General features: G+C 49.9%; 1 protein-coding gene and 1 pseudogene across 1 annotated transcript; one reads left to right on the forward strand and one right to left on the reverse strand.

Moving 5' to 3' along the window:
- Window positions 1-2,800: 2,800 nt before the first annotated feature.
- On the reverse strand, window positions 2,801-11,720 carry LOC123779828 (transcription factor BTF3 homolog 4 pseudogene; annotated as a pseudogene).
- Window positions 3,368-19,867, forward strand: LOC123780050 (putative serine protease 42). The gene is made up of 8 exons (XM_087867100.1): window positions 3,368-3,852; window positions 4,583-4,701; window positions 8,857-8,967; window positions 14,476-15,316; window positions 15,619-15,775; window positions 16,168-16,430; window positions 17,332-17,492; window positions 18,919-19,867. The coding sequence occupies exons 4-8, from the start codon at window positions 15,073-15,075 to the stop codon at window positions 19,153-19,155; spliced, it is 1,062 nt and encodes a 353-aa protein (XP_087723226.1). The 5' UTR covers window positions 3,368-3,852; window positions 4,583-4,701; window positions 8,857-8,967; window positions 14,476-15,072; the 3' UTR covers window positions 19,156-19,867.
- Window positions 19,868-24,031: the final 4,164 nt, after the last annotated feature.

Consider the following 24,031-nt stretch of genomic DNA (forward strand, 5'->3'; position numbering starts at 1 on the left):
CAAAGGGTGGCAGCGCTGTGGGGGGCAAATAGGAGGATCCAAGCTTGGGGGTAGGTAAGTTCAGGTGCAGGCTGTTGGGGGAGGTCCCTGCAGGTTGCCCTGGGGCTCTAGTTCTGAGCCTCAGTTTCTCTCCTGTGTTGGGCTGGAGGTGTGGAAACTTCTGGTGTTCTGAGCCCTGGAGAGGCCCCTTCTGGACTCTGAGCTTCGGGCTGGGGGCGGTAGGGGGAGGCGACAGCTGCTTTGAAATGTGGAGAATAATAAAGCGAGGAATGTCTGAGCTCAGGGGAAAAAAATAACCCCCGCCCCGCTGGGCCTCCCACCCTGCCTGGCGTAATGAATTAAGTACAGGGAGGCACGTTTCATGTGGGGGTGTGGGCTGGGGGGAGTCTAGAAGGGCCCTAATGAGAAACAGGGTCCTGGGTAGGGCCACCAGGATCTGGGGGTTCAGGGCCACCTGACCTGAACCCTGGGGGTGCCCTCACTCCCCCAAAACTTCTTGTCAATCTCCCTTTGTCCACATGTGTGTTGGGGGGAGGTGTTGACCTCTGACCCTGGGATGCACCCCAGTGCTGGCTCTAAAAGACAGAAATGGGAGAAAGTGCGGCTGACCTGGAGGGATCATCTTGTCCTCACTCTTGCCAAAGCTTTTCCTGTCTGGGATTGGGTGGGTGCACTAAATCCAGGATGATGGGGCCAACGCTGCCCCCTGCTGGACTGACCAAACCTGCAGGGGGGCCCAGCAGCCTCTGACCAGAAGCCCCAGGTCCTCAATCCAGGCCACCTCCCGCTTCTAGTCCCCACAGGCCCTCCCCTTCCTCTGCCAATCCCTTTGTCCAACGTAGCCTTACCCTCCCTTCCACCCCTACATCCCTGGCCCCAGCTCAGCTCCCCCTACCTATCTCCCTGGGGCTTGGACGTCAGTGTCTCCCGGTCCAGCTCTACCCTTCTGGTCCACCAGTCTGGGGGAATCTGGCTTTTTCACGGGTCACCTTCCCTCACCTTCACTATCTCCTTCCCCAGTGAACTTAATGTCCCCCCAACAAGGCCCGCAGTCTCACGTCTTCACTCATGCTGTCCCCTGTCTCCTATCTGGTGGATCCCTATTCATCTAGCGGCAAAACTGCTTTCTAAAAGACCACCCCTTCCCAGGGAGCCCAGGGAATACTGGGGGTGAGTCATGAGACCATCAGCAAAAAGGTGAATTCTCAGCAAGGGAGCTGGAGAACGGTGAAGGCAGGTAGGGTTGTTCCCGGGGCTCCCCAAGGAGCCTGCCTGACCTCCCAGCTTCTGCTGGGTTGGGGCAAAGCTCCCACTTCATTTTTAAGAAGTCTGGCCCGGGACTTGGAGCTCCTTGAAATATTCTCCCTCACGTCCCTTCTCTCCCCCACCCACTTTAATTAAAACCATTGTTTTGCAAGCACATGTTAATTAAAAAGCAAACATGTTTTGCTAAGTAATTTGGAAGCTCTGGTTATACAAACCAGAGTCATTCCAGTTAAAAAAATACCCCTCACCCAGCTTGTCCCAGTGCCTTGGGAGCTGAGGACCCCCTTGCCCCCGTGGCTGCCATAGACACATGTCCCTTTAGAGGCAAAGCCACGTCCTATGGAGGCCTACCAGGGCCGGGTGTCCTTTCTCTCTCACCGGTGGGGATGTGGAGGCAGCTCAGAGGCCTAGAGCTCTGGGCCAGCCCTCTGCAAACGTGTGCTTTGGGCCCCAGGAGCAATAGCTGGTGAGGAAGGGTGAAGGGCTCATGTGCCCCGTCCTGTAAGGCAGGGTCCTTGTCTCAGAGCCACTGCCCAGCTGGGGGGTGAGGAGAGGAGGATGAGGGCATGACAGGGCTGCAAACCCGACCAGCAAGGCTGGCGGGTGCTGGTGGCCAGGGCCACCTCCCGAGGTCTCTGGCACAGCTGGGACTACAGCTACCCAAAGCTGGGACAGCTGATCCCTTAGGTGAGGGCCCAAGGCAAGGACCAGCCTGATGGGTCAGGGAAGCCCTGGGTGCTCCCAGGCGCCTCCTCTAGCCCCAGCTCCCCCCTCTGTGTCTGGTGATGGCTACGATGCCACGTCCCCTCCTGGCTCCTGGCCCTGGAGTCCTGTACAGGATCCTCAGGGCCCATTGCAGGGGGCCGGAGCACCTAAGATATGGGGTTCAGCGACCTCCAGCCCCTCCTGCTCCCCACCCCAGGCAGGGATGGGCCTCTCTCACCAAGTGGCCTCTCCAAGCCTTGCCACCACCTTGCAATCTGCCTGTTGGAGTCCTGCTAACAGGAAGGTGTTTCTCATAGGAATGCTGGGTGTGTGTCTCCGCATGTGGTCGCTGTGAGTCACTGTTAGCCATGACCCTGGAGGGAAGAGGGCTCTCCTTCCCTCCGGAAAGAGGAGAGTGCCCGGGAAAATGACCAGGAAGACTATGTTTGCGTATGCGCAGAGGGGACCTGGGCCCCGGACACTGACCTGGCACGCGGGGACACGGTGGGCGGGCTCGGAATTTCTGCACACACGCACAGGGACACGCACGGGCTCAGGGGCGGGGAGCCAGGAGTCCCAGATTTGGGCTGCGGAGCCGGCCCTCTCCCTCCTGTGCACTTGGTGGAAGGAGTATGTGCTGGGACGTGTGTAACTTGACACACGCAGCGTTTCCCCCACGGGAACACACACAGCCTCACCAGCCACGACACACGGTGACACACAGCGACACACGCTGGCGGCCGGCTCCCGGGGCTCGGCCCTCCCTCGGCGACGCGCCAGCGATACACACACCGCCGCCTCTGCGCTCACACCCACATTCCGGGAGGAGTCACGCTCCCGCCGCGCTGCCGCGAGCCGGCCCGCGGCGCTTCTGTTCTGTTCCCTTCCAGCGCCGGGACCGCAGCGGGCGGGCCGGGATGAGCTCACGCCGCCGCCCCCCGGCCTCCCAGCCTAACTCGCTCCAGATGCCCGCGGCGCGGCCGGCCGCGCGGCCCTCGGGCGCCCCCTGCAGGACGCGGCGCGCGGCTGGGGGCCGGGGGGCTGGGGGCGCGCCGCCCGCCGGAAGGGGAGGGCCTCAGGCCCCCAGCACCCGTTCCCCAAGGCCCGGCCCCCAGCCCCAGTTCCCCAAGGCCCGGCCCGCAGCCCGCGTTCGGAGCCGGTGGGGGCGGCCGGAGCGGGGGCTGTGCCGCCTGCCCCCGCGTGCTTTCCGGGTCACTGGCCCACGCCCCCTCCTCCCTGGTCGCCCCGCTTTCCTGTGCCGTGTGCCCCCCCGCCCCCCCTCTCGACTGCCCTTGCCCAAACTTCGGGGTGCGCCCTCACCCTCCCGGGTTCCCCAGGGCGCCCGGACCCTCGGCCAGGTAGGTGCTGCGGCTCAAGCCTCCCGCCCGCGGCCCAGGCCAGGCCCTGCCCACTCTTGTTCCTCTCGGAACAAACACCCTAGTTTCTACTGGGAAAGCAGCAGGGGCCTGACCACCGCCTGGTTTTAATAAGGAGCTGGTATTTCCCCGAAATCGCGGGCCGGTGGCTGACCTCACGGGGATGACGGCTGGCGCCGGGCCAGGGGGCGGGAGCCGGCTCCCGGGTGAGCCCCTGACGCCTGGTCTTGCGGAGAAGTCGGGCGGAGAAGGAGGGGCTCCGAGCGGTTTCGAGTCCCAGCTCAGCTGCGGCTCCCCAAAACTCTGTCCGTCTTTCTGTCTGCTGTCGCGTACCCTGGGCCAGTACTGCCAAAACCCCTGCCCAGGGTCCCGCTCTCCCCCTGCCTCCTTGCGTGACCTGGCAAAGGGCACAACCTCTCACCAGGCCTTTCCTCCAGTGTAGGATGGTGCTGTTGTGGGATTAGAGAGGGGACCAGCGACGGAGAGCCCTGGACCCCAGCAACAAGTAATTTTCACAGGGCGGGGGAGGGGGCTCTCGGGAGCTGGGAGGGGGTGTCAGAGTTCAGAGCAGGGTGGGGGAGGCAGAGGTAGGGCCTGGGGAATTGTCAGCCTGGGGTACACAGGGACTCAGGTGTTCTAGCAGAATGACAGTACTCAGTGAAGGGTCAGCATAGGGGCCGGGGAGGGTGTCAGGGAAGGCTTTCCAGAGGAGAGGCGCCTGAGCTGAGGTGCATTTGGTCAGGTGGAGACATGGGGGGGGGGCAGGATCATTAGGCCCTGAAGGGGTGGGGTGGGTGGGGGACAGAGTGGAGGAGAGTGGAGCTAAGGCATCTCAGCGGCCAGTGCAGTGGCTGCCCCGGGAAGCCCTGTGCAGGGGAGGAGCCCTGGGAGCGGCTCCTGAAATCTCATCTGTAAATGAGGGACAAAGATGGAGAGAGCCAGAGGGGGACCCACAGTCGGGCAGAGGGACAGAGACCAGGGGCCACCGAGGGAGCAGGGAGAGAGAGAGAGAGAGAGGAGATTCATCAGGCAGGTAGGCAGGAGGTGGGGGTGTCTAGTGGCTGGAAGATTTTGTCCACTCTGGGGCCTGCGCTTTCCAGACGCTTGGGCCTCTCCTAAAATAACGGTGACTAATACTCATTGAGCACGGCATGTGCTGGGCACTGCTCTAAGCACTTAGAGGTATCAACACATTCTCCCTTCGCTATGATTCTGTTCGTTCATTCATTTCACAGATGGTCATCGAGTGCCTACCATGTGCCAGACGCGTGCCAGGTGCTGGGAACACAGCAGGGGCGAGACAGACTGCCCTCATCAAGTTTACATAGGGAAGGGGAGGACAGTAACTGTCTACGTGAGTAAAATATAGAGTGTAGTGGAGAAAATCAGAGGCTCAGAGGGAAGACTGGGTGGGTGGGTGCAAATTTGAGAGGGTGTCCTGGGAGAGCCTCACCCACGAGGTGACATTTGAGTACAGGCCGCATCTGGCTCACCGCCCCTTAGCTGAGTACGGTGCTTACAGAAGACCGTTTGCAATCAGTTCCATGATTGGAAACACTTAACTCGGATAGTATCCCCCCTAAAAGAATTCCATTCTTCTCCTCCGTAAACCTGTGTTACCAAAAAAGAAAAACAAAAAACAGTCCTCGGTTGTTACTATATTTTGAATTTCATCTATAAATATTTTGCAGAAGCTTGTTTTCTCTGTTTCTATGTCAGTATGTGTGTCATATTCTCGATTTTGTCTCTTGGCCCACAATGCCTAAGATATTTAGTATTTGGCCCTTTATAGAAAACGTTTGCCGACTCTGGTATAGACCCAGGAGGGGAGGAAATGAACTGTCTGGATGTCTGGGGGCAGAAGGAACAGCCAGTGAGGCACGTCAAGGAGGCCAGTGTGGCTGGAGCCCCACGAGTGAGGAGGAGGAGGGATGAGAAAGGGTCAGAGGAGCCTGGGCCTATGGCGAAATACCGATTCCTAGGTATTTTTAAAAATGTGTGTCGCTATCGTTAATGGAATATCTTGCTTTCTGTTATATTTTCTAATTTGTTATTGCTGCAGGATAGAAAATTACTGATTTTGTATATTGACCTTTTCCCCCAGCCCTCTTAGTCTATTTTCTTATAGTTTTATTAATTTTTCAGTCGGTTCATTTGGAATTGTTGTTGTTTTTTTTAAAGATTTTATTTATTTATTTGACAGAGAGAGAGACAGCCAGCGAGAGAGGGAACACAAGCAGGGGGAGTGGGAGAGGGAGAAGCAGGTTCCTAGCAGAGGAGCCTGATGTGGGGCTCGATCCCAGAACAGTGGGATCACGCCCTGAGCCGAAGGCAGACGCTTAACGACTGAGCCACCCAGGCGCCCCTGGATTTGTTTTAGAAGGCAATTCTGTCTTCCGCAAATGATGCCTTTTCTATCTTCCTACCTATATAGGAAGAAACTGAGTTTCTTCCTTTCTTTTCCTCTCTCCATGTCCCTTCTCCTTGCCTCCCTATGCTCTCCTCACCTCCTTCCTTTCCCTCTTACCTTCCCTTCTCGCCCCTCCCTTCCCTACTTTTCCCTTCTAGTTTCCTCCCTCTCCTGCTGTTTCTTCCTCCCCCTTCTTTCCTACCCTTCCCGCATATAAAATGAGAATTTAAATTTTCAAAAGAGCCCTGATGAGAGGTATCTCCATCATGTACCTCTGATGGCCTCCCTGGGGTAGGGGCATAGGGCTTTGTCCCCAGACTGGGCCTGGAGGTGGATGTGGGGACCGAGAGGGTCATACACAGACTCCAAAAGGGGAAGTCAAATGAATGCCTATAGATCAGAAGATGCTCTGTAGTAAGGAACAGAACACTGATGTCAAGCGGCTCTGAGGATACAGGAGACTGGCGGATGGCTGTTCCTCAGGAGTCTAGAGGTCAGGTGGCTTCAGTGGGTACAGCCAGGACCTGTATTTCACTCCTCTGTGCTGTGCCATTCTCAGGACCAGAAAATGTGTCTTTCAACTTTGTTCTCTGTTTCAAGATTGTTTTGGACATTTGGGGTTCATGAGATTCCATATGAATTTTAGAATGGGTTTTTCTATTTCTGCAAAAAAAGGCATTGAGATTTTGATAGGGATTGCATTGAATCTGCAGATCGCTTTGGATAATATTATCATTTTAACAAGACTGCATTAAGTCCTCCAATCCATGAATATAGGATGTCTTTCTGTTTAGTCTTTAATTTCCTTAAGCATTATTTTTATAGTTTTCCATGTACATCCATAGTTTCCTTTCACCTCCTTGCTTAAATTCATTTATTCCTAAGTATTTTATTGTTTTTGATGCTGTCGTAAATGGGATTTTTTTTTCATTTCCTTTTTGATTGTTCGCTGTTAGTGTACGCACCAGATAATGCAATAGATGTTTGCATGTTGATTGTGTAGCCTGCAACTTTTCTGAATTTGGTTATTATTGCTAACAGGTTTTTCCTTTTGTGTGAAGTCTTTATGGTTTGCTATATGTAGGATCATGTCATCTGTGAACAGAGATAATTTTACTTCTTGTTAATTTGGGAGCCTTTATTTCTTTTTCTTACCTAATTGCTGTGGCTAGGACTTTCAGGACTATGTTGAATAGTGGTGAAAGTGGCCATCCTTGTCTTATTCCTGATCTTAGGGAAAAGCTTTTAGTCTTTCATCATTGAGTATGAGGTTCACTCTGGGTTTTTCATCTATGGCCTTTATCATATTGAGGAAGTTTCTCTCTATTCCCAGCTTCCTGAATGTTTTTATCATGGAAAGGTGTTACATTTTGTTAAATGCTTTCTTGCTTCAGTTGAAACACTAAACGGTCACCTTAAGGAGAGTTTTTTTTTATTATCCCTCTCCTTTTCTATGTATTTCTTGTTTCTTTGCATGTCTTGCAATGTTGTCATTGAAAGGCAGACAGCACGTAATATGTCATAGCAAATCTGGACACTGGTTCCGTGTCCCTCTGTCCCACCCCAGACTCGTGGTGGTGGTGTTTATTTGGTCATTTGTTTATTTGTTTAGTGACTTGGGTATGATAATTCTGTGAAGTCTACTTCCCTTTCATTTTGCAGCCTCATATCCCTGCTCAGATTCCACCCCCCCCCATTTCCCTGGATCAGCAAAAGCCACTCAATGGTAAATGGTTGTGTGTAAGCTCCTTTGGTCCGTTTTATTTTCCCTGTTTGCCGTTGGATATGTGTGTGTATCTTGGAGACGGCTCTCACGGCTTAGGGAATTTACTTTTCCCCTGCATGTCCGGCCAGACACTAGTAGCTTGGAACTCCTTATCCATTCACTCCCAAGAATGCAGTCTTGTGCACAAAGGTATGGGCACAGTGTTTTTGGCTCTCTCTCGCGCTCATTTTCTCTGTTACACTTCGAGCTAGTCTGCTGTTTTACTTTTTTGCTGCTCATACTGTGAAACTATCAAACCCTCTCTCAATTGCTCATCAGGAAGATCTCTGTTTTTAAACAGCTCCGTTCGGCATGAATTTCTCTACCGTCTGTTCCAAGTAAATTCAGTTATTTCAGGCAGAGCTGAGAACGCACCCCTCCTTTCGGCCTGCCTCTCCTCCTGGGCAGAATGTTTGCCCTGCTGCACAGAGCTGAGGACGGGGATGGCAGCCTGCTTCTCCTGGAGTGAAACTGCTCTGCTCTGAGTGGGTACCAGGGAGAGGGGTGCAATCCATTGGTCTTCTCACTTGCCCTTCCCAAGGTGGAAACTCGGCTCTAACAGCGAGCTGGGGCGGGGCAACTGGAGCCCCAGGATTCTCAGCCCGTGAGGAGGAGCCAAGTGAGGGAAGGGAGCTCCAGTCCTCTTGGGCACATCTGTTGGAACAGGGCTTCTGCAGATGGACTTGGGAGGAGAGACACCAGCTACCTGTTTCTTCTGAGGGGAAAGCTTGGCTGGGCGAGAAGGAGATCCCATCGTCTTGGCCACTTGTCCAGAGTAGAGTTCCAGAATAGGGAGCTAAGGCAGGGGGGAGGAGAGCTGGTCATGGCTCAAATGCCACAGACTCTTGCTGTTCTTACCAAGTTTTGTCAATTTTCTCGTATAAATATTTCTGTTTGGTATGCCCATAGGGCAATTGCCAGAGACGATTGCCAGTTGTGTTTTTTAAAATGATTTTCACCAGTTAAGTAGCTTTCTCTCTAGGGAGAGAATCAACCAAGTTTCTCACGAAGCCATTCTGGAAGTCCAAAATCAAAGTTTTTTGTTTTTTGTTTTTTTAAGATTTTATTTATTTATTTGAGACAGAGAGACAGAGAGATCACAAGCAGGGGGTAGGGGCAGAGGGAGAAGGAGAAGCAGACTCCTTGCTGAGCGGGAGCCAGACGTGGGGCTCGATCCCAGGACCCCAGGATCATGACCTGAGCCGAAGGCAGATGGTTAACTGACTGAGCCACCCAGGTGTCCCCAAAATCAAAGTTTTAAAAATTTTTTGAAAAATTTGGTAATTTTCAAGATACTTTTCTTCTTTTCTCCTTTCTTTTCTTTTTTTAACTAGGCTCCATGCTGGGCTCCAGTGCAGGGCTTGAACCCACAGCCCTGAGATCAAAACCTGGGCTGAGATCAAGAGTCGGACTTAACCGACTGAGCCACCCAAGTGCCCCTCAAGGTATTTTTCTGTTATTGGTTTCTAATTTCTGTTATGATCTAAGGATGTATTTTGTATAGTCTCAGTTCTTTAAATTTATTACCATTTGTTTAAGGGCTCATAATACACTTTATCTTGGTGTATGTTCCACGTCACTGGGGGAAAAGAAATGTATTCTGCTGTTGCTAGGATAGAGCATTCTATAAATGTCCATTAGGTCTAATTAATGGCGAGTGTTTTGCAGATCTTATATATACGTACTAGTTCTCTGTATACTTGTCCTATCAATTATTAAGAAAAACATATCGAAATTCCAAATTCTAATTTTGGTTAGACTCTCTTTTCCTCCCTGCTCTGTTGGGTGAAGCTCTGTTGTTAGGTGTATGCAGGTGCATACACGTTTAGACTTTTGTTTCTCATTCTGTAATTAATGTCTGTTTATCCCTGATAATATCCTTTGTTCTGAGGTTGGCTTTGCCTGATGGTAATATAACCACTCCTTCTTTTGATTAGTGCTTGCATCATATATCATCCTCTATCCCTTTCCCTCTAACCTATCTATGGTTTTATATTTAAAGTGGGTATATAGTTGAATTGTGATTAAAAAAAATTCCAGTCTGACAATCTGTTTTAATTCATGCAATAGAAGCATTAATTCATTTAATAGAACATTTACCTTTAATGGAAGTATTGATATTGTTGGATTGAAGTCGACCATCATGCCAATTGCTTTCTATTTGTGCTATCTCTTTTTCTCTATTCCTGCTTTCTTTTAAATTAATGGAGTATTTTTTTAATGATTCTATTGTATCTTTGCTATTGTCTTATTGATAGTTATTTAACTTTTTTCCTGGTTTCCCTTGATTTTATATCTTTAACTAATTGCCCTCTTCTTTCAGACAATAGTATCTGCTTTTTAGATAGTGCAAGGACCTTATAACGGCATCCTCTCTATTCTTCTTTCTCATCCTGTATTCGTTTTCTCTTGCTGTCTATCTTATGGTAAAGTCCCTTTGATGATAGCTAATGTTTTTTAAATCAGAAGTTATGTCAAGCTGCTTTATACAGTTCTCATGCTGTCAAAAGTTAAAACAAGCAAGATATGCATTCCCACACACATTTGCAGTGAATGCATTTCCTGAGCTTTCTGCTACAATTCCAGAAGCCGATTTCGGACTTCTGTGTAAGTGCTGCAAAGGAAATTTACATGTTTCACAATGTACATGTTTCAAAACCCATTTACCTGGGCAGTGGGGGAGCTTCTACCTAAAACTTCAGTGAAATGACTAATTTGGAAGGTAATGACATAACAAAGGCAAATATCCAGAGCAAAACCGAAAATAGCTCAATAAATGCTTTCCAAGTGAAGGATATGCTCAAAGCTGTATGTTCACAGATGAATATCAGCATTGGGCAGCACTTATCTGCATGAAAAGACATTTTAAAAGATTAAATGCATAAAATGCCATTACAGATCCCCCTTACAGAAAATTCACAATTGATTTTGATGATGGAGAACGCTAATTTTGAGCCCAATTGAATAAAATGTTATTCTCCCCAAAATTCTTCTCATTAGATTTGTATTACACAATGTTACATCTAATTACTATTATTATTATATTTTGGTGGAAAATTTTCCTCTTTTTACGGAAGCTTACATAATATCCTCCCTTGTACCTCAAAATCCTAAACTATTTGCTATCTGACCCTTTTTAGAAAACATTAATTGACCTCTGAACTAGAGCCTTCAAATATGTTCATTGTAGTATGTATGTATGTATGTATGTATGTATGTATGTATGTATTTATACTAGGTTAAGAACTTTATTAACCTTGCTCCCAACTTTATTCCCAGGCCTGTTCAGCTTAATTAGCTGCAAAGAATGAATTGTGTCTAAGCAAAAACCAAAAGAGCTGCAGTGTCCAACAGGCTTGGGCTTAAGCATATTAGAGACCTCGATTTTTATCAGGTCCATGAACAAAATTTTAAAAAGCAGTCATCATTATAAAACAGCAGCTCCCAGTCACTTCTTCAAGTTTTTGCTTCTTTTTTTTTTTTCTTTTAAAGATGTTTATTTATTTATTTGACAGAGAGAGAGACAGCCAGCGAGAGAGGGAACACAGGCAGGGGGAGTGGGAGAGGAAGAAGCAGGCTCATAGTGGAGGAGCCTGATGTGGGGCTCGATCCCAGGACTCTGGGATCACGCCCTGAGCCAAAGGCAGATGCTTAATGACTGAGCCACCCAGGCGCCCCCAAGTGTTTGCTTCTTTAGAAGTTGACTCAATGCAGTTTGCTTCATTCTTGAAAACTTCACCAAAAGTCCCCAGAAGATCTGGAACTTCATCATCATCATCTTCCCCAGTAGCACGTGGTGTTTCTCCAGCCACAGGTTGTGTGGGCGGAGCTTCTCCCAGTCTCCAACGAGTCACGCCGTCTGCGCCAAATTGGTTTAAGGTCCTGGGTAGCATTTCTGTTGGCTGCTTTGTCTCCGCACGGCCTGAACTGGTGAGAGTATTTGTTGCCAGAGACGCCTGCACTTCCGGGGTTGTTAAAACAGATCACTGTTCCTTGGTTTGCAACATATTCACTTCTTCAATACCAGAGGTATTGTTTACCCCTAACTTCTTGAAGGAGAACTGAAGTTTTTTTATCATCTGCTGGAGCTGTTCTATGAACCACCTGCTTCCTTCGCTGAGTAGTTCCTTTCCCACCCATGCGCACTTGTGCTTGTAGCTTGGTGAGTTTCTCCTGGTTCATGGATAGTTTCTTTCATCTTTTTGGAACAGAAATGGGGGGGCGGTAGGGTTGGCATTCAGGGTGTCTCAGATGGACCAGCTGAGATTGAGATTGGGTGCACATGTGCAGGGAGGCCAGATGGCAGCTAGGGAATGTTCATCTTAGTATTTAAAATTCCCTGTGTGATGGCTCTGGGCGCCTGGGTGGCTCAGTCGGTTAAGTGTCTGCCTTCTGCTCAGGTCATGATCCCAGGGTCCTGGGATCAAGTCCCACACTGGGCTCCCTGCTCAGCGGGGAGTCTGCTTCTCTGCCCCTCCCCTGGCTGGTACTTTCTCTCTCTCTCTCTCAAATAAATAAATGAAATCTTTGAAAATAAATAAATAAAATTCCCTGCGTGATGGTTCTAAACCCCACATCCTATCTGAATCTAGTTCTGTTGATTGGTTTGTCTCTTGATAGCATGTTGTTAATTTCATTGTGTGTCTCATCATTTTTGGTTGAAAGCTAGTCATTCTGGATAGGTGAATAGAGACTTTAGTAAACAGTATGTTCATGGGGCACCGGGGTGGCTCTGTCAATGAGGCGTCTGACTCTTGATTTCAGTTCAGGTCATGATCTCAGGGTCCTGGGATCAAGCCCCATGTCGGGCTCCATGCTCAATGCAGAGTCTGCTTGGGATTCTGTCTCTCCCTCTCCCCCTGCTCTTCCACCAGCTTGTACTCTCTGTCTCTCTAAAATAAATAAATAAAATCCATGTGAATCATAGTGAACAAACACTATGTTCAGAAGTAGGCATGTCTTCTCTTTAGTAGAGAGTATTGAGACAATCATGCCAAGTTTTTTTGTTGTGAGGTTACCCTCCATATGTACCAGGCTTCACATTCGTACGTTATATTTTTTGCTTGGAGTGGTGGCTGACTTGTTGGATTTTTTTCTCAGTGTCTGTTCTGCATTCATCTGTCAGTCTTCTGTGTGCTTATGTGTCAAAGAGGATGTCTTTCCATGCTTTTATCCCCTTCCCCCCAGCAGCAAACTGCCGTTACTGTTCCTGGACACTTGCTAGCCTGGTAGTGGAGGGAGGACGCGGGGCATTCTTTGTTTTCCTGGCTCAGCCTCACTGTTAGGCAGGTACTATATTCTTGGCTCTCAGAGATGAGGCCTTCTCAGTGATCTTGATTCTCCCCCAGCATAGGAGATCTCTAACGATGTGGCTCTATCTTTAGGGGTAGACGTTATTTTATGTTCTCTTTACCCAGATATAGTACGCTTTAACTTGTACCCTGAAAATGACAGGTTTGTGCCCTTCACCCAGTTGCATAAGGTGACAGTGGTGCTGGTGGCAGTGGCTGCTGCTGCTTTGCAGTGGTCTTCTTTTAGCTGGCTGGTGGGATGGGGGAAAGAGCTGAAGGATTCAGGCCAGACATCATGCCTTTTCCACAGCAGCTCCTGCTTCCCTCCTCAATGCCTATACTGTAAGCAAGGCTTTCTCTGTTCTCTTGCCCTGCCGCTAATCTTTCTCATGGACAACTGATGGGAGTTTGTAGACAAGGCTCTATGAGTGGGTGCAAGCTCACCTTGTGTCTGCAGCTCCTAGAAGTTCTAAAGTCTTACACTGGCCCACACTTTGCATTTGACAGTTCATTAAAAGAGAACAGGCTGCCACAATAGATGTTATTGTGGAAACGAAGAATACAAGGATTGTGAAAAGGGCTTATTTCTTACTGCACTGATGATTTTAAAGAAAGAAAATGGCAATCTTGAATTTTAACTTCTTGGATTAAAGGCTTCTCTGATTTCCCTAAAACAATTTCATGTACTGTATAACTACAGAGTTGATGCAGTTGAAAATAAGATGTAGTATCGATCTTTTGGATTGCTGAGTTTCAACATAAATTGAAGTAACAGCTTCATCAGAACTCTTAAAGAAAAGTTAGGGCATTAGTCGGGAAAGAGACCCTGAAAATTTAAACGGGGGCACATGTGGATAGATTTAGGACACCCTCATCCTCGGCCACATTGAACCTCTCTTGCCAATAGAAATATTGCCTCCTCCCATTTGATAAGGCTGGTCCTCTTTACTTTAGAGACACTGTACTGACTTCATCTGAGGACATTATATTATAAGCACATGCCAATTCTTTACTTGTATCACCCCTGCCAGGCTTCACTGCCTCTAGACCTAGTAACTGGAGTAAGATCCCAGCATGCTGTACCTTTGGACAGGTACAAAGTATAACCCAGGAGGAGAAGCCTTCCTTACAAAAAGAACTGCAAGAGTTTGCTCATCTACATTGGAACAAACCAGAGGTATATGATAGGATTGGATTCTAAGGACTCTTGCTTGATTGGGGAGGTCTGGGGCCACATTTAGCAGGAACACACTTACCAGAAATTCTGAACTCAGTTTCCTGGTTCAGACAGGTGGGCATGATTCCACATGTTGCAGACTCTACATGCTGGTTGTTCTAAGCCTGAACTCAGTGGTGGACCACACTCAAGGAGACTGATATGCCAGAAATTCCTTGGCTTTATATAGAGAAAGGAATGCAAAGAGTTAGAGAGTGGAGAATACTGGAATGGTTTCATGATGTATGAACTACTCCTTCACTTCTCTGACCTCCAAGAAGGCCTTAGAGAATAACCCCTTCACCAGGACGTTGAAACATACACTGCGAGGGGAGCATCCACATCCCCCAAAACACCGTGACTGGCTGTCCCATTTTGGCCAGGGTAAAGTGGGAAGTACTGCAATTCAGAAGGTGTGACTGTTGTTTTCTCCCCGACTTCAACAGGGCTGCTGAAGCCCAGAGAGGCAGAGGCCTAGCAGAAGCCTTTAGGCCACAAGACAAAGCACATGGCGTCGGGATGGATGCCAGGGACCAAGTGCTAAGAAGAACAGACTTGCGGGTATCTTTGGTGGTGGCTAACTTTTTAAGGCGCCACTATTACTGAAATAGAACAGCAGCCTCCTCCTTTGTCTAAGCTACTTCATCTGTAGAGGCCCCACCCCCAAATCTCGGTCTGGTGGGTGAAGCCCTGAGCCAAGGAACCAGTATGGAGAATCAAGTCTCCTCGGGTAATGCCCCGCCGCCGAGCCTCAACAGCTGCAGCTCAGGGGCCACCCCAGAAGGGGCAGGGCCATCGGGCGGTTTCCCTGAAACTGGGAGGTCCCTATCAAGGGCAGTTTCCTCTGAGGCACCCTGACCCCTCCGGGCTGGGCGGGGTTCAGCGGGACTCGGAGCCGAGCGAGGCCCCCGGGTGAACCCGACGGCGCGGGGTTTCGCACTCAGGCCCCTGGCGCGAGGGGCCGCTATTTCCGCCGCTCGCGCGCCTGCGCGGACCCGTCCACCTGCCACGGCAAGAGGCGCCGTGGGAGCGCGGGCGGGCCCATGGCGTCCCGGGGCGGCGGCTCCTTGGGCCTCCTGCTCTGGGTCCTGCTCCTCCAGCCCTGGCGGGGTGGGGCGCAGGGTGGGCCCTTGCTGCCTCCACCCTCCCCGGCGCCCACCTCCGCGTCGTCCTCGGGAGGCGACCGCGAGGGCCCAGGCGTGAGCGTGGGGAGGGCTGAGGGACCATCCGCGACCCCCGGGCCCCAAGAGCCTGACATACTCTCCCAGTTGGTGGAACTAATCCCAGGTGACGCCTGGCGTTGGGAGCCTCGAGGGGGGCTGAGGCCTGCGAGTGGGAGCCGGTGCTCGGGGGGAGTCTGGGGGAGCCCCGAGGGTCTGAGGAATGCAGCCCCACTGTGGAGTCTGAGCCGGACGCCATGCGGCCTTGGAGGTCTGCAGGTCCAGGGCCTGGGGACTCGGCAGCACGGCCCTGGAGTCTAAGAGGCCGTGGCCTTACCCCCTTGCTGTCCGAGGGGCACCTGGTGCTCTCCTGGGAAGCCCGGGCTCTGTTTCTTTGAGGTTCTTCCTCCCACGCTGTTCTCACCCCAGGGTGTGGCCAAGTAATTGCGAAAATCTTGGGAGGAAAGGAGGCCGAAGAAGGGAAGTGGCCTTGGCAGGTGAGCGTGCGGATCAACGAGAAACACGTGTGCGGAGGCTCCCTCATCACACAGCAGTGGGTGCTGACTGCCGGCCACTGTATTTTAAGGTGAGGAGTGACAAGTGGAGACAGAGTTCTGAAGCCAGCCCCGCTCTCCTCAAATACCCATTAGGTTCTGATGCCCTGGCAACTTGACAAAACCCAAACCCAACTCAACCCAACCCAACCCAACCCAGCCAAAGCACGCACACACACTGAAAACAGGACGGATTCTGCACTGGTCCTCTCGTTACTAGGAATACTAATCTGGGGGAAAAAACCAATTGTTTGGATGAGCAAACCAATGTTGAGAGTCGTTAAGGAGGGCTGTTTGGTGATAGGGCGGTAGAAAGAGCGGTGGGGGAGGTTGGCGCCTGGCTGGGAAGCATCTGCAATGTGCGGAAAAGGCACAAGGGATGCTTCCCAAGGTCACTATGAGGCGCATGCGCTCTCTCCCACAGCCGATTTCGCTACAGTGTCAAGATGGGAGATCGGAGTGTCCATAAGGAGATCACCAGTGTGGTGGTCCCTGTCCGGAACATCATCGTCCACCCTCAGCTCTCAGTAGTTGGAGTCATTCAAAAGGACCTTGCCCTTCTCCAGCTCCTCTACCCTGTAAACTTCACCATGACCATCCAGCCGATATGCATCCCTCAGAAGACTTTCCGAGTGGAAGCTGGGACCACGTGCTGGGTGACCGGATGGGGCAGAAAAGAAGAATATGGTGAGACTGCGAGGCAGGTAGCATACTCAGGAAGAGGGAGGCAGCCCAACCCTGAAGGAGGCAAAAAGGCTAAAGAGAGGGACAAGCCTGGCAGACTGCCTGGCAGAGGGGGAAGGGGGCCTCAAATTTAGCAGCCGCCAGGGTAATGGCTCCTGACTGGCTTGAGCCTAGAAATTGGTTGAGGTCTTTTATTGCAGCACAAATATTTCGTGGTAGCCGTTTAGGAAAGGCAGGGGGCCTGGGAACTGGAGCCGCTCTCAGGAGAAGAAATAGCTGGGTGAAGTGTCTTTCTGCAGATGTGTGAGGGACTGCGCCTGGCTGGTTTGGGGGTATTTTTTAGCTTTCCGGGGGATGGAGCCAGAGGCTTTGGAGTTCTCTCCAGGGTGGATTTCTGCTCAGCGGGTGAGGGGTTGTTTGCCAGTCAGAGCAAGTACTGGCCTTGCTTGTCAGGGAGCTTCCTGTCCTTTCGGGTGGAGGCAGAGCGCGAAGGTCTCTGCTGAGGAGGCTGGAGGGCCTCCTAGCTCGGGGAAGAGGCTGGATTGGTAACTTTGGGGCATTACCCATTCGAGAATCTGTGAACATGCTCAAAAGTAAAGACATGTTACTGACGCACAGGATCCCTGTCACTAGGACTATGGGTACTCAGAGTGACAGAGGCTTGATTAGCATTTCTCCGGCTAAGAGGCCTTGCCCCCTACCTGTCGGGACTGGTTCGGCTTTATGCTCTCTTGATTTTAGTTCTTACCTCCTTTTCTCCCCATGTCTGTTTTGGGCCTCCGTTTCCTCCAGTGTCAAACGGGGACGATACCCACTGCCCTGCCTTTTCCAGAGGGGATTCTAGGTGCTGAGGGGCATGCTGTCCCCCTGTGCACAGCCACCCCCTGAGCTTCTTCCCTTGTAGGCGGCAGCCTCATCACAGCTGTTCTCCATGAGGTCGACCAAGACATCATCCAGCACGAGAAGTGTAATGAGTTGATTCAGAAAGCCATGACAACAAAGAGGAGCATAGTACTGGAAGGGATGCTCTGTGGCTATAAGGAAGCTGGAAAGGATTCTTGTCAGGTAACTTCATGGACCCTTTTCCACGTCCACGTGGAGGATGTCCCCCCACGCTTCCTCGTGCCCAAGCGCCAGGGCCTGGGGGAACTGCCATCTCCTCCGTTCGCTCCTTAGTTAAGGAGACTCATGGGGAGAACCCCTCATGGCTCCCCTGAGCTGGCCTGGCCCGCTCCTTCTAAAGGGAGCCGCCCTTGCTGCCTGGGGCCCCCCCCCCCCCCCAGGCGTGGGGAAGTTGGGGGCGGGTCGTGCTAGCACTCTAAGTTCCTTTATGGAGTTCCTCCTCTGTGGCACTTCCCGTGTGAGCCACAGGAGCTCCGTTCACCCCCGTCACAACCCTGCCACGTAGACATCAGACCTATCACACAGCTGGGGTGAGCTCGAAAGGTGCGAGCTCAGGGACCCTGTGCGTGGCTGCCGGACTCCTGGGCCCACCATCTTCCTCTTGCTCCGAGTGCCTTCTGGAGGAGGGGGCGTCTGAGCTGGGCCTCAGAGGATGAGTATTTGGATTTTGTGGAAAAGCGTTGTAGGGGAGGGAGCAGCATGGACAGCAGCTCCGAGGTCTGAGGGAACTTGTCATGTGTAGGGCCTGTCTTCCAAGTCGGGAGCAATGAGGTGACCAGAGAAGAGGGCTGGGGTCGGAATCCGTGTGGCCTGGAGCGCTGGGCCAAGTTTCTCGACGCCATCCGGGCAGGACTGCAGGCTAGGTGTTTGTTCCCATCATCTAGCCGATGATGCTGGGTCCCAAGCAGGAGCTGGGGCGGGGAGGGGGGGGGAGGAGATGTGTCTGAGGTTGAATCATGAGTTCTTGGTGACTGACTGCTGGGGGGGCTGCGAAGGAGAGGTTGGGAGGGCTCCGTGTTTCTGTCTGAGCTGGTTGGTGGGGGGCGGGGGCACCAGAGCGGGTCTGGGAGAGGACACGCAGGGTTCTGCCTCAGATGGGGTGTATATGGCATGTCTGGGAGTGGGGCGTCAAATATGGCGGGAGCTGGCTATATGGGTTAGGAGTTCGAGAGAAACTTTAACTTTAAGCTAGGTGAATGGATTTAGGGGGCTCTCATGCAGAGGTGATATTCAAAATGGTTAACAGCCACTATGGTTTGGGAAATGACTGGTCATAATATTCTCCCAAGGATATTAGAGTTTTCCCATTAACTTTCTTTCTTTCTTTTTTTAAAGATTTTATTTTTAAGTAATCTCTATACTGAGTGTGGGGCTCAAACTTACAACCCCGAGATCAGGGTTGAGCCAGCCAGGTGCCCCTTCCCATTGACTTTTCGATTCTCAATTCTTGTATGCACAGAAAGGTGGGCCTGTAGGTCCCTGGGGAGGGTCCCCACGTGCCTGGCCGCCCAGGGCCTTACGCTGTAGTCAGCCTGCTCTGATGTGGGCGGCCTGCCATTCCTGCATTTGTTTCTTTCTCTTTCTCCAGGGAGACTCTGGGGGCCCTCTGGTCTGTAAATTTAAGGACGCGTGGGTCCAGGTGGGAATCGTGAGCTGGGGCCTTGGCTGTGGTCGTGGAAATGTGCCTGGAGTTTATACGGATATTGCTACCTATGCTGAGTGGATACTCGATGTGATTAACCGGGCTGCCTCTTTGTATCCAGCGGGGTTCCTCATCCCACTTCTGTGCCTGCTGCTGCCTCTGGGCGTCCTGGTGGCCCCGTGATCACCCCGGCCCACCCCCCTCCTGTTGCCGAGTCTCGCCTGGGCCTCTCCTCCGACCTCCCACTCCTACTCAAATGCCCTCTCCCCCAGTTCTGGTTGGCACCCACTGACCCTGTAGAGAGCCACACAGTAAGAGCGGCAGCAAGGCTGGAGCCCCAGAAGTGTCCCAGCCCGATGCCCCAGTACCTGCGTCGGCCACACGCACACCTTGGCTGTGCCCTGCCTGCCTGGAAGGAGGGAGGTGAAGCATCCCAGCCTGAGAGCCAGCCGACTGGCCAGCTGAAGCCAAGCCCAGGGCTTCCTTGCCATCTCGGAGAGCCCCTGCCGGAGACGTCACGCCAGGAGCAGGGAGACAGCATTGGACCTCAGGCTGTCACCTGAGACTCTGACAAAGTGGTCAGCTTGCTGATGGTGCAGAGAGAGGGAGGAGGCATCACCAGGTCCCTGCCGAGGTGTGAAGCCTGGGCTTTCCACATCTGCCGGGGTGTCTGGGGCTGGGAGACTTGTCCCTGCAGCCAGCGTGGATCCAGCCGTGCGTGGCCAGCCTGTGCCACACAGGCCCTCCTGGGGCAGCCCCGTGATGGGGTCCCCTTCCTCGGTCCCTAGTGGCCCCGCCCAGGCTCAGTCCAAGTTGTGTGGAGGCATTAAGGAGTGTGGAGATTTCAGATGGCAACTGAATAAATGTTTGGAGTGTCACTTGTGTGTTCTGTATCTCTCCTGGTCTGGGGTGTGGGGACACTGAGGAGAAGTTATCTCCTGTTTAACTTAGGAATGTGTTCATGCTGCTTTTTAAACTCTAGAGCGAGAGGGGGGCACCTGGGTGGCTCAGCCGTTAAGCGGCTGCCTTCAGCTCAGGTTGTGATCCCAGGGTCCTGGGATCGAGCCCCGCATCGGGCTCCCTGATCAGTGGGAAGCCTGCTTCTCCTTCTCCCCCTGCTTGTGTTCCTGTTCTCTCTGCCAAATAAGTAGATAAAATCTTAAAAAAACTGAACAAGACTCTGGAGTGAGAGGGGAGGCCCACATCTGCTCTGATAAGAGTCCGACAGGTGGCCTTAGCACTTGGGTCCTGCTGCTGTGCCCCGCCGGGCCACCAGCATCTCCGCAGGGGGCTTCGTAGCTGAGTTTGCTGGCCATTGCATCTGGGGAAGAGGACGTGAGAGAGAGTGGAAGCAAGAGAGAGGTCAGGGCAGAGCCTGCAAACGGCAGCCCTTACTGTCTGCCTGTCGAAGTGATGTGGAGCCTTGAGCGCCAGACCGCCGTGGGTGGCTCTGAACACCGGGCTGAGGCTCGGGGAGAGGATAGGTTGCGTGCTCACCGTGTCTCTGCTGGCTCGTTTCCCTTCTTACCCTGTGTTCCCAGGGTAGCTGTTTGTCACGATGCGGACCGTTTACCCCACCGCTCCCGATTTCCTTCCCTGTTCTTGAAACTTTGAGGTTGATTTCTTGTAGCAGGGGTTTAGTGCCTTTTGCTTGTGAGAAGTGCCTGTGAACATTTAGGTGCCTAAAGAAGTGACTGAGGTAACGCTCCATACCTGTCACCTCTGACACTGTTCATCCCCTTCCTCTGGACATGTAGCCGATCAGAATAAAGACCGCATTTCCAAGTCCCCTACATCTAAGTGTGGCACTGATTCTGGCCAATAACACATAAACTGAAACGTTGGGTGTGAATTTGGGGAGATGTCCTTAATGGAGGACAAGCCCTTCTTCAGATCTCTTTCTTCTCTCCTGGCTGGAATGTGTACACGGTGACCGGAGCTTGAGCACCGATCTTGGGACACGAGGCACATGCTAAGGGTACGGAGCAGGAGTTGAGAAGGAACTTGGCTCCCATCACAGCTCTTCATGCAACAGAGAAAGAAGCTCTTCTTTTAATTAAGCCGTTTTCATTTTCGGTCTCAGTTACTCATAGAAAAACCTCATTCAGTGGATAACCAATTCAGTGGCTATCATGTGGAGTTTTATTTCTGGATTGTGATGAATGTGAGTTTTTAAAGTCATTTATTTAGACTTTTTTTTTTTTTTTTTTAGGGAGGGGCGGGGGGCAAAGGGAGAGGGAGAGAGAGAATCTTAAGCAGATTCCCCGCTGAGTGCAGAGCCCAACGCTGGGGTCCATTTCAGGACCCCGAGATCATAACCTGAGCTGAAATCAAGAATTGGACACTTAACCAACTGAGCCCCCCAGGCGCCCCGAGACTAAATTCTTTTTAATTCCTACTTCACTCTACACCATTGCTTCCTTCTCTATTCATTTTTTTAAATCGATAAGATTAAGAGCTTATGTTGATGAATGACTGTTCTTTCTTAATGCATTTCTGTATTATCATTTTCTTTATCGACAAGTAATTTATATATAGTAAAATGTACACATTGCAATATACAATTTTTACGAGTTTTAACACGGGTGTACCCCATGCTAACATCTCCAAATCATGGTCGAAAACATTTGCATTAATCCAGGCTATTCTTTTATGTCCCTTTCTAATCATCCCCTCCCAGAGGTAACCACTGTTCTGATTATTATATTATTTGCATGTTATTGAACCCCACATTTTTTTTAAGAGAGGGAGGTGGGAGGGGCAGAGGGAGAGAGAATCTTACGCAGGCTCCACACCCAGCAGGGAACCTGATATGGGGCTCCTTCTCCCAACCCTGAGATCATGACCTGAGCCAAATGCAGACGCTTAATAGACTGAGCCACCCAGGCACTCCTAGTTCATTCCTTTTCATTGGTGAGTAGTAATATTCCTTCGTGAATATTCCATAGTTGGTTTGTTTTCCTGTTGATGGACATTTGGGTTGTTTCCGGTTTGGGGCTATCATGAATGAAGCTGCTAATAAGCATTCTAGTATAAGACTGTTTTGTATCTATATGCTTTCACTTCTTTTGGGAATAAACCTAGGAGCAGAACTGCTGGCTCATGAAATTGATGTATGGTTAACGTTATTAGAAATTTCCAAAGAGCTTTCCAATTATTTGTACTGTTTGTGCTACTCCCGGCCATAAACGAGAGTTCCAGTTGATCCACATCCTCATCTGTCCTCAGGCTTTTTGGGTCCAATTTTAATAGGTATGAAATGCTACTGCGTTGCGGTTGTATTTGTGTTCCCCTGTAACTAATGATACTGAGCACCTTCTTATGTGCTTTTGGTCATATGCGTGTATTCAGTGAAGTGTTTTCAGCTACTTTGCCCATCTTTAATTAGGATGCTTATTTTTTTTATTGCTGACTTCTAAGTCGTCTTCTTGTATTCTGAGTAGAAGCCTAAGTCTGTGACTTTTTTCACTTTTTTAGCTGGGGGCTGTGAAGATTTTTCCTCTATTTTTTCTCCTAGAAGCTTTATACTTTTAGCTTTTACATTTAGGTCTATGGTCTACAAATTAATTTGGGAGCACGGTAGGAGACATAGGGGTGAAAGTATCTTTTTTCTGTATCTTTAATGTTTATCCAGTTCCAGTACCATGTGTTGAAAATACATTTTTCGCACTGATTTCCATTGGTACTTTGTCAAAAATTAATAGCGTATATGTGCATCTCTTTATGGATTGTCTATTCAGTTCCTTATCTATTTGTATATATTTTTTGTTTACCAGTATATTCTTATGCCAACTTTACAGTGTCCTAGTTACTTTTATAGTTAGTGTCCTAGTAGCTTTTATAGTTAGTCTTGAAATTCGGTAACGCTGAACCTCCCAATTTTTTCATGTTTTCCAAGGTGGAGCTTTGTGTAGAAATTGACAAGCTGATTCTAAAATGTATACAGAAAAGCAAAGGACGTGGACGAGCCAAAAGAAGAACTCTTGTACTTCAAGACTTACCATAATAGTATAGTAACCAAGACAGTATGGTATTGGCATAAGGGCAGACATATAGATCAGTGGAATAGGATAGACAGTCTAGAAATAGACCCACACATATATGGCCAATTGGTTTCAACCAAAGTGCCAAGGCAATTCAATGTAGGAAAGGATAGTCTTTTAAATAAATGATACTGGAACAATGGGGACATTCCGATGCAAAAACAAAACAAAACAAACCCCTCAATCTTAACTTTGCATTTTATGTAAAAATTAACTTAAAATGGATTATAGAGCTAAATGTAAAACCTACATCTAGAAAACTTCTAGAAAAAGGAAGAAAAGTCTCTGTGACCCTTGAGTTGGCAAACATTCTTTATAGAGGACACAAAAAGCATGAACTACACAAGAAAATAAATGATTGGATTTCATCAAAATGAAAATATTCTGCTCCTTAAAAGACACGATTAAGAAAGTGAAAATCAAAGCCACAGGCTGGAAGAAAACAGCAGAAATATCCACTCAGAGACTTATGTATGAATGTTCATAGCATCTTTATTCATAATAGCTAGAATCTGGAAACAACTCAAGTGTCTGCTAACAGATGAATGATAATCAATGAAAATACTACTTGGCAATAAAAAAAAGAATAAACTGCTGGCAGACACCAGAACACGGATGGAAATTCAAAAACATGTTGAGTGAAAGAAGCCAGATCCAAAGAGTACAGATTTCTGATTTCATTTATATGAAGATCAAATAGGCACAACAGGTGGTCAGTGGTTGATCATGATGGGTGTGAAGAGGGCACAAAGGCACTTTCTGGGGTTTCAAAACGGTTTATAGCTTGATTGAAGTGGTGGTTACATGGATCTATATATTCATTAAACCAGTAGGTTGTGCACTTAAGGTCTATCTATTTAACCATATGCAAATTTTTCCTAGTTAAAAAAAAAAATAGGTTAATGTGACACATTCTAGTTTGGCTCCAATGTCTATTCTCTTCGTCTTGCATAATATATGTCTTATGCAATGACCTGATGTCTTAGGTCATTCTAGTGTTATGCCAGCAAATATTT

Source organism: Ursus americanus, chromosome 14 (genome assembly GCF_024610735.1).
Source record: "Ursus americanus isolate L20-20 chromosome 14, mUrsAme1.1.p, whole genome shotgun sequence".
Lineage (NCBI taxonomy): Eukaryota > Metazoa > Chordata > Mammalia > Carnivora > Ursidae > Ursus > Ursus americanus.

What these genes read in the sequence shown, in the direction of transcription:
- LOC123780050 (XM_087867100.1), top strand. Translation starts at nt 15,073, where the DNA reads ATGGCGTCCCGGGGCGGCGGCTCCTTGGGCCTCCTGCTCTGGGTCCTG. An exon ending in GCCGGCCACTGTATTTTAAG is followed by an intron (nt 15,776 to 16,167) that starts GTGAGGAGTGAC and finishes TCTCTCCCACAG; the next exon opens with CCGATTTCGCTACAGTGTCA. An exon ending in CTGGAAAGGATTCTTGTCAG is followed by an intron (nt 17,493 to 18,918) that starts GTAACTTCATGG and finishes CTCTTTCTCCAG; the next exon opens with GGAGACTCTGGGGGCCCTCT.